Here is a 13057-nt window from a genome sequence, read left to right as displayed (position 1 = left end):
TAGCCACGTTATATCCACACAAAATGGGACATAACATGTAACTCGCGGCGGGACCCTGAGGGACTAGGGCCTTTGACACACTTGTTGATACCATCAATGCATGTTAAAACACTTAAACATGGCCACAGCCTTAACACATATCCATCATGACTTTGCATAAAACATAAAGCTGGACAAAACATCCACAAATGCTGAAAATGGAGCTTGCACGTGTGACACCGCGTAGAGGCCGGAATGGGCCGACCCCCCCCCCCCTTGGAGTATTTTATTACCCAAGGAGAATAATATCATGTACAAGCTTTGAGGGCCTTACTGTCTCCACGGGAGATGCCGGATTATCCATATACAAATGCCATAACACAGCCCAACACGAGGCAACCAATATGCAATAGAAAGGGTACAGCAAGTACAACTCTCCATTCAGCCGATACAACAGGTACAATGGTTGGTACAGCCGGTACAGTTGTTGGTACAATAGGTATGGTGGCTGGTATAGCCGGTACGGTGGTTGGTACAACAGGTACAGAAGCTAGTACAGCCAGTACAATGGGTGGTACATCAAGTATAGAAGCTGGTACAGCCAGTACAAGGGTTGGTACAACAAGTACAGCAAGTACAAATGTTGGTACAACAAGTACAATGGCTAGAAATCATAATAAATGATTAAATACCCTTGCCTTCAGTATTTCTTCGTGATGGAAGCCTCCAAAACAGTCCCCAACAGTCGGTATTCTTCATGGCAGCCTTCAAGCGAGAGAGAAAGAGAGTAGCCATCATTAGGGTAGCCTGTAACGGTGGTAGAGACTAGTGTGTAGCAAGAGAGCCTCTATTAATGAAGAGAGAGGGCTCCAATTTATAGATTTGGGCCTCCCATGAGCTAAAATGGCAAGAGAAGGTTACGATGACAAGTGGAGAGCCACACAATAGCTGAAGTGACAAGTGTGAGGCCACTTGTCTCACTTTGATCCCTTTTTCTAACAAGTGTCAGGCCACTTGTCTCACTTTGGTCCACTTTCTTGCCACATGTTCCAATCTAAGAGATGGGTCCTTCCATAATCTGTACCTCTAAAAATATCCCAAATGGTACATTCTGTCATAGGCACTTTGCCAACTCTTGGTATCTGCTCAATTCCAGATGTAATGACGCGAACAGAATTTCCATCGGGGTCGGGCCAAAAATAGCAATTTTCCTAAATTTTAGGAGTGTGGTCCTTTGTATTCTAGGATAATCCCCCATTCCCAAAGCTTGTACTTTCCAAATATTTAAACATCCTGGAGTCCACCAGACCCCTTTCAGACTGGGAAATGTCTAGGCTGGTGACATCCTCCCCAACTTCTTAAACCAACTTTAAGCTTCAAGCCATATATTCAAGATATAATCATGTCCCATCGATTGGGCGAGACGAGACAGTCTCAAAAATCCAATATAACTGAAGAATCCATGTCCCAAAGAAATGGGCGAGACTTAATAAGTCTCCATAATACCAATATCAAAATCATGTCCCAAGATAAATGGGTGAGACAAAAACAGTCCCATAAGTCCAGATATCATAATCATGTCCCAAGATAAATGGGCGAGACAAATCAGTCCCATAAGTCCAGACATCATAATCCATGTCCCAAATAAATGGGCGAGACAAAACAGTCCCATAAGTCCAGATATCAAATCATGTCCCAAGATAAATGGGCGAGACAAATCAGTCCCATAAGTCCAGATATCATAATCCATGTCCCAAGTAAATGGGCGAGACAAAACAGTCCCATAAGTCCAGATATCATAATCCATGTTCCAAGTAAATGGGCGAGACAAAATAAGTCCCATAAGTCCAGATATCATAATCCATGTCCCAAGTAAATGGGCGAGACAAAATAAGTCTCCTGCCAACAAGACATCGGTCCACATGACCCTTGGCATAGACATAAGTCCCGTCATGTCCACTTTACCACTTGCACTCCGTGTTGGTACTCTGACCACACACCTTGGATGAGAGGTGGGCTCAAGTAACAAGATAAAACAATCACTCGCAGGCATAGATAACCTGGTGTTCCATAAGCATTTCTGCTACACATAGTTTATAGGCATTTCGGCCACCAACTCACACTACCCTCTCAAGTGCCCATGTTCCCTTCCATCTGCTCTCTATTGTTCCACCGACACATGGTAGAAACAATCTTCAAGAGAGCATGTAGGACAAGAGAACACTACACAGGGTATGTTATGCTTGTCACTATCCTTTGAAGTGCCCATGTTCCCTTCCATCTGCTCTCTATTGTTCCACCCTCACATGGTAGAAACAATCTTCAAGAGAGCATGTAGGACAAGAGAACACCACACAGGGTATGTGAATCATGAGTTTCATAAGTCCAATGCATCCCAAATAAAGGGAGCCAAAAGGAATAATCCATCCCAGTCAAAGGGAGTCATAAACATAATCCATAAACCTGAGGATGGATCCAAATCCCTAGAAAAGAAGTCCAAGAATCCATAGACCTGTATACCATAATCCTTGTATACCATAACTCTTACCACATACTTTGTGCTAACCACACACCTTGGAGTAGAGGTGGACTTTATCCATAAAAGCATCATATCCATGAGATATCCAAAGATTTCTTCTCTATAAACTCGGATAGATTCGTCCATAGAAATTGCTTGTAAAGCCCAATATCTATATAAATCTCGTCGAAGAAAGAAATCTCCATAGATATAATCCATCCCAATAAAGGGAGCCATAAACAATGTTTCCTTGAAACCATCTCAAGGCAAACAATAACACCTTTCTCCTTGCATAGCTATACAAGGGTTAGTGAACATCAAAAACACTTCATAGCAAAAGCACTAACTTTGCAAACTCAAAGTATACTTAGCTTTTCTTTGCCAGGTTGGTCATGAATCCAAAAGAAATATCTCATCACCATATCCTTAAGATATCCTGAGATATATCTCCATATAGCTTGCCTGTAAGCTTGATAATATAATCCACAATATCCATATGGAAAGAGTGCTAAACGTGTGCACATAAAGCCAACTCCATACTTCCAAGATAAATTTTGTGAATTCATAAATCCTTAGACCAAGCTGTCTATTGCTCATACTCTTGCTTCATAGGCTTTGAAGTGGCTGGCCATGCTTAATAGCAATGATGGTAAGTGTGGTCCCCACTTGAGATCTTTTCTCTTCCTTATTGATAGAAAGAAGCCTCTGCTTCCAAGAAAGCCTATGCTCTGATACCAATGTAACTCGCGGCGGGTGCCCGGGGGACTAGGGCCTTTGACACACTTGTTGATACCATCAATGCATGTTAAAACAATTAAACATGGCCACAACCTTAACACATATCCATCATCACTTTGCATAAAACATAAAGCTGGACAAAACATCCACAAATGTTGAAAATGGAGCTTGCACGTGTAACACCGTATAGAGGCCGGAATGGGCCGACCCCCCCCTTGGAGTATTTTATTACCCAAGGAGAATAATATCATGTACAAGCTTTGAGGGCCTTACTGTCTCCACGGGAGATGCCGGATTATCCATATACAAATGCCATAACACAGCCCAACACGAGGCAACCAAGCCGGAACATAGGCTGTAGAAATGCCGAGCCAAAAATATAATCCATATACCTCTGTGTGGGTACTGATTCTTCCCCAAAAACCACGGGTCTTCATGCAATAGAAAGGGTACAACAAGTACAACTCTCCATTCAGCCAGTACAGTAGGTACAATGGTTGGTACAGCCGATACAGCGGTTGGTATAGCAGGTACGATGGTTGGTACAGTAGGTACAACAAGTACAAAAGTTGGTATAGTCGGTACAATGGATGGTACAGCAAGTACAATGGTTGGTACAGCCAGTACAAGGGCTGGTATAGCAAGTACAGCAAGTATAAATGCTGGTACAACAAGTACAATGGCTAGAAATCATAATAAATGATTAAATACCCTTGCCTTCAGTATTTCTTCGTGATGGAAGCCTCCAAAACAGTCCCCAACAGTCGGTATTCTTCATGGCAGCCTTCAAGCGAGAGAGAAAGAGAGTAGCCATCATTAGGGTAGCCTGTAACGGTGGTAGAGACTAGTGTGTAGCAAGAGAGCCTCTATTAATGAAGAGAGAGGGCTCCAATTTATAGATTTGGGCCTCCCATGAGCTAAAATGGCAAGAGAAGGTTACGATGACAAGTGGAGAGCCACACAATAGCTGAAGTGACAAGTGTGAGGCCACTTGTCTCACTTTGATCCCTTTTTCTAACAAGTGTCAGGCCACTTGTCTCACTTTGGTCCACTTTCTTGCCACATGTCCCAATCTAAGAGATGGGTCCTTCCATAATCTTTACCTCTAAAAATATCCCAGCTGGTAGACATTCTGTAATAGGCACTTTGCCAACTCTTGGTATCTGCTCAATTCCAGATGTAATGACACGAACAGAATTTCCATCGGAGTCGGGCCAAAAATAGCAACTCTCCTAAATTTTAGGAGTGTGGTCCTTTGTATTCTAGGATAATCCCCCATTCCCAAAACTTGTACTTTCCAAATATTTAAACATCCTGGAGTCCACCAGACCCCTTTCAAACTGGGAAATGTCCAGGCTGGTGACATAACATTCTCCCCCTCCTAATGAGAGAAAGATTAGGAGACAAAATCTAGATATTGACATCGAAGTGAAGCAACATTCTCCCAAGTGTTGTCTTCATCAGCACAATCCCTCCATCTAATCAACCACTCAAGAATAATCCAATTCTTCAGGGTGCGATCCCTATGATCCAGAATGCCCACAGGCTTGTGGGAAACATAGATAGATATATCCTCAGGTGTCATGAGCTCTTGGTCAAAAACTAAGTTATCTCCTACACCCAGAACTCCTTTCAATCTACAAACATGAAAGACAAGATGCAAATGTACTTGTCAGGTGCACACCCATTAGGTGTACAAGTGCCATGGCAAATTGGCACGCTCCTGTTCATTAGGTAAGGCACATCTAGAACGATGTCCCTCCCCATGGGCTTCTCTTTGGAAGGAAAATTGAAGTCCTTAGAATCCTTCTTGGGTCGTTGTCCACTTATGTGCTAAGGTGAGACATCCTTGTTCTTGTCCTTTGAGATAGATGTGACAGGGTTAACCCGTAAAACCACGTTCCAAAAGTTCAGGATGTAAGAAGTGAAGGATTCGCCTTCTTTTTGGGAAAGCTTATCCCACTCCTGCCTAGTACCCCGCTCAAAGTCCAGTGAACTCAGCCTTGAAGTCTTTTTAGGTAGTTGGACATAATACTCCTCGTCACTAAAGGTTATGGCAAACTCAGAAAGGTATGCTAAAACTTTGTTGGTGTCAATCTCACCCATGAACTTATCAAATTTGACTGTCTTCTCATCAGATTTGAAATCCTTGGTCTTCTTCCTAGGAGAAGAGACCTCTCTTTTTACTTTTTTCTTTTTCCCACGAGAACTTTGTGTGCATGCATATGTGTCCGATCTTGATCTTCATTCCGTGGAAGAGTGTCTTATATCTATATTCCAAAATAGAAGATTCATATATTTAGCAAGAGTGGCTTGCCATAAATGATCTCAAATGGAGCTTTACCTGGAGAAGTGTGTACTGTGTTATTGTAAGCATATTTTACTAATGATAGGTACTTCTCCCATTGTACTTTGGCTTCATAGCAATAATACTTCAACATATCCAAGATGGTGAGATTTGCTATCTCACTCTGTCCATCTGTCTGGGGATGATAAGAAGAAGAAAAAGTCGGCTTCGTACCCATGTTATCAAAGAGAGCCCTCCAAATAGTTCTCGGATCTTTGTCTCCCACAGTGGATTGTGGCAATCCATGATGCCTAAAGATTTGCTGGATGAACAACTTAGTTATATGCTCTACCTTGATGGTTTTCTTCACTGGAATAAAATGGGCATGCTTGTTGAACCTGTCAATGATGGTCCATATCCAGTCATTTCCATTGGTGGATTTTGGCAAATCAAAAATGAAATCGATAGCAATACTTTCCCAAGGTTGGTTGGAAATTGGTAGTGGCAGAAGCTATAATCCACACACATGCGCCAAAACCCATCCTTCTATTGGGCCAACAATACTGGAGAGCAAAAGGGTGAAGAACTAGGCCTAATCAAACCCTTTTCCAATAACTCATTTACCTGCTTCATAATCTCCTCCTCCTAGCCTCTTTGGTGGTAGGTAGTTCATCTGGTAAAGAATCTGCAAAACAATCTTCATACCTCTTTGAGAAATCAATCCTCTCTGTATTTAAACTAGAGAGGGATAGTTTAGGCTTAGACTCTTTCTTTTTGAGTCGTTTACAAAAAGCAAGTACAAGGAAATAGACGATTTCAGTGCTTTGGAAACTTGTACATGGGATATCATGGGAATAGAATTTCCTTTAACTCACACATCAAAAGATACATTCTTGCCTTTGAAAAAGAACCTAAACTTGCTTCGGTCCCAATCAATGGCTAGATCAACTCTCCTATGCCAAGGCATACCGAGTACATCACAATGGCTTAGATTTTCCATAACAAAATTCTCATGATCTACATACTCCCCTATCTCAATCCTAAGTTTCTCGAGGATTGGTTGATCTGAGATTGCATCCCTTCAAAGACAATACCTGACGTTTCCAGAGTGCTAAACCTCTTCTTTGGCAGTTTGAGAGCTTTAATGATCCGAGGATGGATATAATGGTGAGTAGCACTAGTATCGAAGTGGATAAGAACATGCTGATTGGCAACCTTGCTCCAAGCCATAAACAACTTCTCTTCTCTGAAGGAGTATCATCTAGTTGCAAGAGTTCTTCAGGGAGAGCATTCACTTGAGATGATTTTTGTGGCGGATTCTCCTTCTTTGGCTTGCTGGGGCATTGTCCAGCTATATGTCCTTTTTCTCCATGGTTGAAGCATTTTTCTTCCTTGGTATATACTTTGCGAGCTGTCGATACATCAGCTCCCTTTTGGATGGCATAGGTGGTTTACTACCATTCTTCGGCTTCTGCTCTTGTTGTTCTCTTCTTTTGGTAAAACACCTTGGCCTTCTTCTTTTGGGACTCTTCTTTATAAGACTTCCCAATTGTCCAAGGCATATGCAATCCTTTTGCTTCTATGGTTGTATCTTGCGCTGCTTCCAAGTTGTTCGGTTTTGTCATCTTGACCGCTCGTTGAAGTGTTGGATGCAAGCCATGGAGAAACTTCCTTATCTCCATATTTTAGGAAATTTCATTGAAATTTCATTGAGAGATGTGAATTTGAGAGAGGTTGCAACAAACGTATTGATATAAGTTTCAACATTCTCTCCTTGATTCTACTTCAATTCAGTTCTTTCTCTTCATGGACAATCTTGAGCCACCAATTCAAGGCAGCATCCTTCAAATGCATTCTCGCCATTCTTTCTCTTCATGGACAATCTTGAGCCACCAATTCAAGGCAGCATCCTTCAAATGCATTCTCGCCATCTTGATCTTGGAATTTTTTGAATAATCTTCACCACAAAAAGCAACATCGAATTGCCTATTGAAACAAATAGCTTTTTGAGAATCTCTCTTACCATAAAAAGCATCAAACTTGACACTTTTTTCTCCGGGCTTGAACTCTCGCTTGGCAGCTTTTTGTGAAGTTACTTCATGAACCGCTACTCCTTTCGCCATAATAGACTCGAGAACCTCCAAATTGTTGATTAATACTCTTCTGTCCTTCTCTTGACATGGTGAACGCAATTCTGTCACCCTGGTAAAGTTCTCACAAGAGAAGACTTAGCTCTGATACCATGTAACGCAAGGATGCGTGAAAGTGACAAAATTGATGAACTACTTGTAACAAACCCACTTAATCAACAATCACAAATAATGAAAGAAAGTAGGATTCAGAGAAAAGAGAAACGAGATCTCATTGAGAGGGGAACATGCCCCTTCCCCTTTGCAGGAATTTATTGAATCAAACCACGAGCACAAAGTGCCTGAGTCTTTACAATAGGTGAGACGTGTCTTATCCAAATGAAGAGGGAGTGCTCCAGGCTTCAATGCTCGAGAATGGAAAGAGTAAGCTCCAAATGACAAGTGGTTACTTTAATTGACAAGTGATAAGCTAAATTGACAAGTGTAAGGTGAAATGACAAGTGTAGGGACACTTGTCTCATTCTAGATGCCACATGTCCCATTCTAGATGCCATGTGTATTAATTTAAGAGGTGATTCTTCCATAACCTTTTATTTAAAAATATCCCAAGTTGTAAAGAATTTGACAAAGGTGCTTTAGTAATTCTTGATCCTTGTGAAAATCTAGAGGTTTTGATGCGAACGGAATTTCCATCAGAGAGTCTACCAAAAATAGCAATTGTCCTAGATTCTAGGAGTTGCTCCAAGAAGGCTTCATTGTAAAGATTCACTTGTTCATGGCTTGTTCAAATGATTTGAGCATCTAGTTTCGCCTTCGAAACCACTCATCTCTCATCTTGGTGTTTCGGTTAATTTGACCACCCGAGTGCTAAATCCAGTCATTTGGTCTATGACCACCGGACTGAAAACTTTGGGCGTTCTGGCCAATGGTGACCCGTAAGTAGAAATGAGCATTCTAGTTTAATTAGCTACTCAAAAGATATACAAATCACAATTTATGCTCCATGAGCTATTTGGTAATTACCAACTCTCATATGGAACAGTTTTGAGCAAGACAATGATCAATTTGAAGAGCAAAGTAGGAGGCTGGTTATAGCCACACGCAACCTCTGAGGCCTTACTGATGTACTACGTGTACTTACCAATCTTTTGCAAGCAAAGAGAGTCCTTGGGACATGTGATAAATACCTCTAACCAACAGGCTGGTGTTGGTCTCCAAGTTTAGGCGTTCATTACCCTTGGGACCTTTACACATCATTTTCCAACATTTGGTCTTGCGCAACTTGGTGGAGGTTGCTAAGGATTTATCCGTGAAATATTGATGCCTACACATTACAAGGTTAGACCCATCCTTGAAATTTTTTGGGTGTTCCCAAAACTCGTAGAAATTTCACATGCATTAAATCCAAGCAATGTCTAGGTCCAAAAATGGTTCACATTTCCCATACGGTAGGCATGAACCATGTTAGGCCCATTATCAAGAAAATTCCCCATCCGTCAAAGCTTTGTACCAAGATTCCATGTGAGAGAAATCATGGATGCTGTCACAGCTAATATTCTTTTGATCTTTAAATGGATATACTTGAGTGCTCTCATTTTGAGAGAGAATTCGATGCATTAGATTGATGGGATTCTTGCTGACTTGCTAAGCCTCTTAAGTTTCAATTATCTTGGTTATGCAGTTAAAAGGTTGATTATCTGCTTTTGACCCTCCATCGCTAGCTAGATATCTGGGTATATTGCAGCCAGGTTTGGACATCTGGCAGCAAGCCAAGTAGTTGACCACGACATGGGCCTATAAATAGGCCCCCCTCCCTACTTAAGTCATCAATTATCTAACATTTCTTCTTCATTGAGCAGCCTGGAGAGAGTTTTTGTGTGCGTTAAAGGCAGGAATCAACAGAGAGCAGCCAGTGTTTGGGGAAAGTGTAGCGTTTTAATCAACTCGGGCTCAATCTGCAGTTGGTCACAATTTGTCTTGGAGGAGAAACATTCTTGTATTTTTGAGCGTTTTGCTCACACTATAATATAGAAGTCTAGAACATAGAAGTGGTATTTTATTGTGCCGGCTGTTGTTTTGTGTGTGTTGAAGGCTTGCATCTAGTGATCCTTTCAACTTGGCAAGCCTCTCTTTTTTTTTTTTGGTTTGAAAAGGAAGATTGCATGATTTTTGGAAGTTGCTATGATGCTGTCTTGCGTAATTGCAACCTATAGGCAAAATAAGCCCTCACACAAGTCTGCAGTTAATAGTTTCCACCATGACCTCGTCCACTTTTGGGTGAGCTTGTTGTCACTTTTGAGGACCTTACCACTATCATCATTCTCATGGCTTCTCAGAGGTTCAAGTTTTTAAATCCATTATGAGTATGAACAGAAACAAATTGGTTTTGCTAATGTGCATATATCTGATAACTCTCTGAGTTCTTCTGGACATATAATGATATTAGGGACCGATTATTTATTTATTTAGTTTTCAATAGTCCTATGCCATTTGCTGTTTGTTTGAGGAAGGTGTCCTCTTGCAGTGTTTTGCTGAGTTCTTTTTTTTTTTGGCCAGGTGAAATCCTCCAGGTGGATTGCAGATGGGCTGAAGGAACTTGCCAAGGACATGGAAGAGCCAAACTGCACTGTAGGCACTGAAGAGAACCTGCATAAGGTGGTGTTATCTGATTCCGCCCAAGGGTTGAATTGTGGTGGATGGCTAGAAAAGTCTGGTCGAACTGGTGACAGTATGGAAAATGGGCAAAAGGTTGAAAGCTCCTCCTTAGTGCCGCCCTCTTCATTGCCCTCATCATCAGTACAAATTGAGGTAGGGAAAGAGATTCAGGTAGCTACGGTGTTTGGTGAATGTGTTGATGATACAATGAGATCTGTAATGGAGGGATCACGGATGGTTTCAAGTGATAGAATTCTGTCCGATGGCCCTGAAATCAATGTTTTTGATGAGTCTTTGAATGCTAACAATGCCTCTCCTCAATGCTACCAAGCTTTCGGTATGGTTGAAGATGATTCGCTCAGTATTGTATTGGCAACTACAGAATTTATGTTTAGCCCTAAATATTATATCAGGCGCAAGGCGAGAGACAAGCAGAAAGAAAGATCTGTTGACTCCGCATGGCAGGATTTTGAAGTACCTTCTTCTTGTGTTCAATCAATTCTGGGTTGAAAAACAAGATTTGGAGATGGGGGTCATTGTCCTTTTTGGTTCCTTGGTACTTGGAACTGTAAAGGAACTAGGTATGCTCACAGTGTTTTGTTCTCATTTCTTCTTATTTGAAAGGCCTCCACCATAAGAAAAGGCAAAGATATGATATATGAAGAAAAGACCTGTCTTACGACGCTTCGGACGTCTCCAGGTTACGTAGTCAGCTTGTTTTCACTGCATAGGGTTTCACAAGCATGTCTGGGTAAGGGGCCTGGTCTAAGTGTAAGTGTCATGCACCATTATTGCCTAGAACATGTTTCATATCAGCCCATGGCTGCATGCAACCTTCTAGCAAATGCACACGTAGAGAGAGAGAGAGAGAGAGAGAGAGAGAGAGAGAGGGGGGGTGGGTTGCTGACACTTTATTGTTATGCCCAGTGGATCATTTGGTCTCGCTCCATTTTTTGGAGCACAGGGAGGGAGCGTGGAAGAGTTTACAAATGCAGAGATTTTAATAGCTGCCAGCATGATGGCAGTTAGTGTTTTACATGATATGCAGACCCCAAGGGTCATGTCTGCAATGTTTAGAGTCTATAATCCTACAGTGGGAGAGGCTTCAACAGTGAACCTGCAATGGAACAGGAGAAGTTTTTTCCCAATTTTCAATGAAAAATTCACAGTATTGGGCTTTCTTTTAAGTTCACAAGATTGGGAGCACATTTTTGGGAGCTGGTACTACTGACCATGAGGTCAACTTTTTGACTGGTAACATTGATGCTGTTTTTAAGGGTGGTGTTCAACCTCAGACTGACATTTGAGATTTTGATACCTAGGCTGGCTCAAATGCTAGTTAGATGCATGCATAGTCCTGTATATAGTTATTGCAATCTAGTCCGTTGATATTCATTTCTTTGGAATCGAGTATATTGATTGAGGATTTGAGAGAATATATATGCATATCGACCAGTCAGTAAAAACATTATTAGCAGAACTGTCCAGATTCTTATTGCTCTTGGATTAATTCACATCTTTATACATGATTCATTTTTTTTCTCAAAACAACATAGTAGGTTGTACATCCATCCATATCAAAGTCAAGTTTAAAGAGGTTTTACTAATGATTTTCCAGCACATGGTCTGGTGTTTATTTACTGCTTTTATGTATTTCTACGGTTGGTATAATATTTTGCTGGTGCTTGTGTATAAATTCTCACCAGGTGCTTTAAATGGAGCTGTTCGTCTGGAACAGATAACCTATGTGGGATGTGCGTGTGCGTGTATGAGAGAGAGAGAGAGAGAGAGAGTCATGGGAGAGAGAGAGAGAGAGAGAGAAGGGAGAGAAGAAAGTCATGGAAAAAAGGAAAACAAACTGCTACCTAGTTAAGGCCATCATATGAGAGACCATATTACAGAGTTTCGAAGTAGCCATTTCAAAGGAGCCCTGAAATGGTTGAGACGTTCTCGGGTACATGTCCTTTGTTCGAAGAGGGTAGAAGGGGTGGTCAGTGTGTGTCACCTCATACAACCTCTCCATCCTTGTGCTTCTGGAGTACGCACGGATATGGAGCTGCCGTGTGGAGGGTTGCCTTTGTGTAGTGGGCCTCACTTGCTGCTGCAGCTGGAGTGCTCAATCCCTCTATATCATTGTGTGTGTTGGAGCATCCATGTGCCTCTGGAGTAATCAAGGATCTAGAGCCACCATATGGAGGGTTGCAGTGTACTTGCTGCTGCAGCTGGGGTGCTCTAGCTCTCTGCAGAGTGCTCTCTCTAAAGTGGCACCTGGAGGCAGAGTGGCTGGGGTGGAGAGAGAGAGAGAGAGAGAGGGAGGGAGAGAGAGTCTTTAATTGTCATTGCCAAGCTAGTGGACCATATGTGATTGATAGTACAAAACTGAAATTCTGGGAATGGAACTTGAAAGAATCTATGCTACTACTGCAATGAAGCTGTTATGGGGATGAGGTATAACAAACTAACTCAGAAAGTGAATGAAGGGTGTACCCTTGTCAAGAGATTTTATGGGCTATGTTCAATAGTCTTATGTATAAGAAATAAGTTTCCAAAATGCTGTCCTCTTATTTCAATAATGTCTAGGGTAGTTTGTTCATGTCTCTCGTCTGAAGTGTTTTCAAGCACTGGTGAGATGCTCCTTTGTAAACATAGTCAGAGGGACTATGCTTAGAGGGTCTAGATGGTGAATTGTGTCCACACTAAATATTCACATAATTGATGCCACCTCTAGATTTCCTTTGGGTTGTGGATGTGCTATACATTTCCTAATCCGCGTGAGTCTCCAAGCTACAT

At 41.7% G+C, this 13057-nt stretch overlaps 1 protein-coding gene across 2 annotated transcripts in view; it reads left to right on the top strand.

Annotated features, from left to right (window-relative positions):
* The window catches only part of LOC147633614 (uncharacterized), a 47890-nt gene extending 36075 nt beyond the window's left edge, over positions 1 to 11815 (top strand). Inside the window, exons 10-11 of one of the 2 annotated variants that reach the window (XR_015267149.1) lie at positions 10169 to 10848; positions 11195 to 11815. Coding sequence is in view for 1 of the 2 variants with exons in the window: in XM_086806750.1 (XP_086662876.1) it covers positions 10169 to 10777 (609 nt within the window). In the remaining variant the exon portion in view is untranslated. Of the gene's footprint in view, positions 1 to 10168; positions 10936 to 11194 lie in introns of those variants that run through there. The other variant, XM_086806750.1, reaches the window with a different exon arrangement.
* Positions 11816 to 13057: the final 1242 nt, after the last annotated feature.

This window comes from Cibotium barometz, chromosome 12 (assembly GCF_041138505.1).
Source record: "Cibotium barometz isolate CiBa-2024 chromosome 12, ASM4113850v1, whole genome shotgun sequence".
NCBI lineage: Eukaryota > Viridiplantae > Streptophyta > Polypodiopsida > Cyatheales > Cibotiaceae > Cibotium > Cibotium barometz.
Note: the sequence above shows the minus strand (reverse complement) of the source record. Positions and strands in the feature narration are given on the sequence as shown.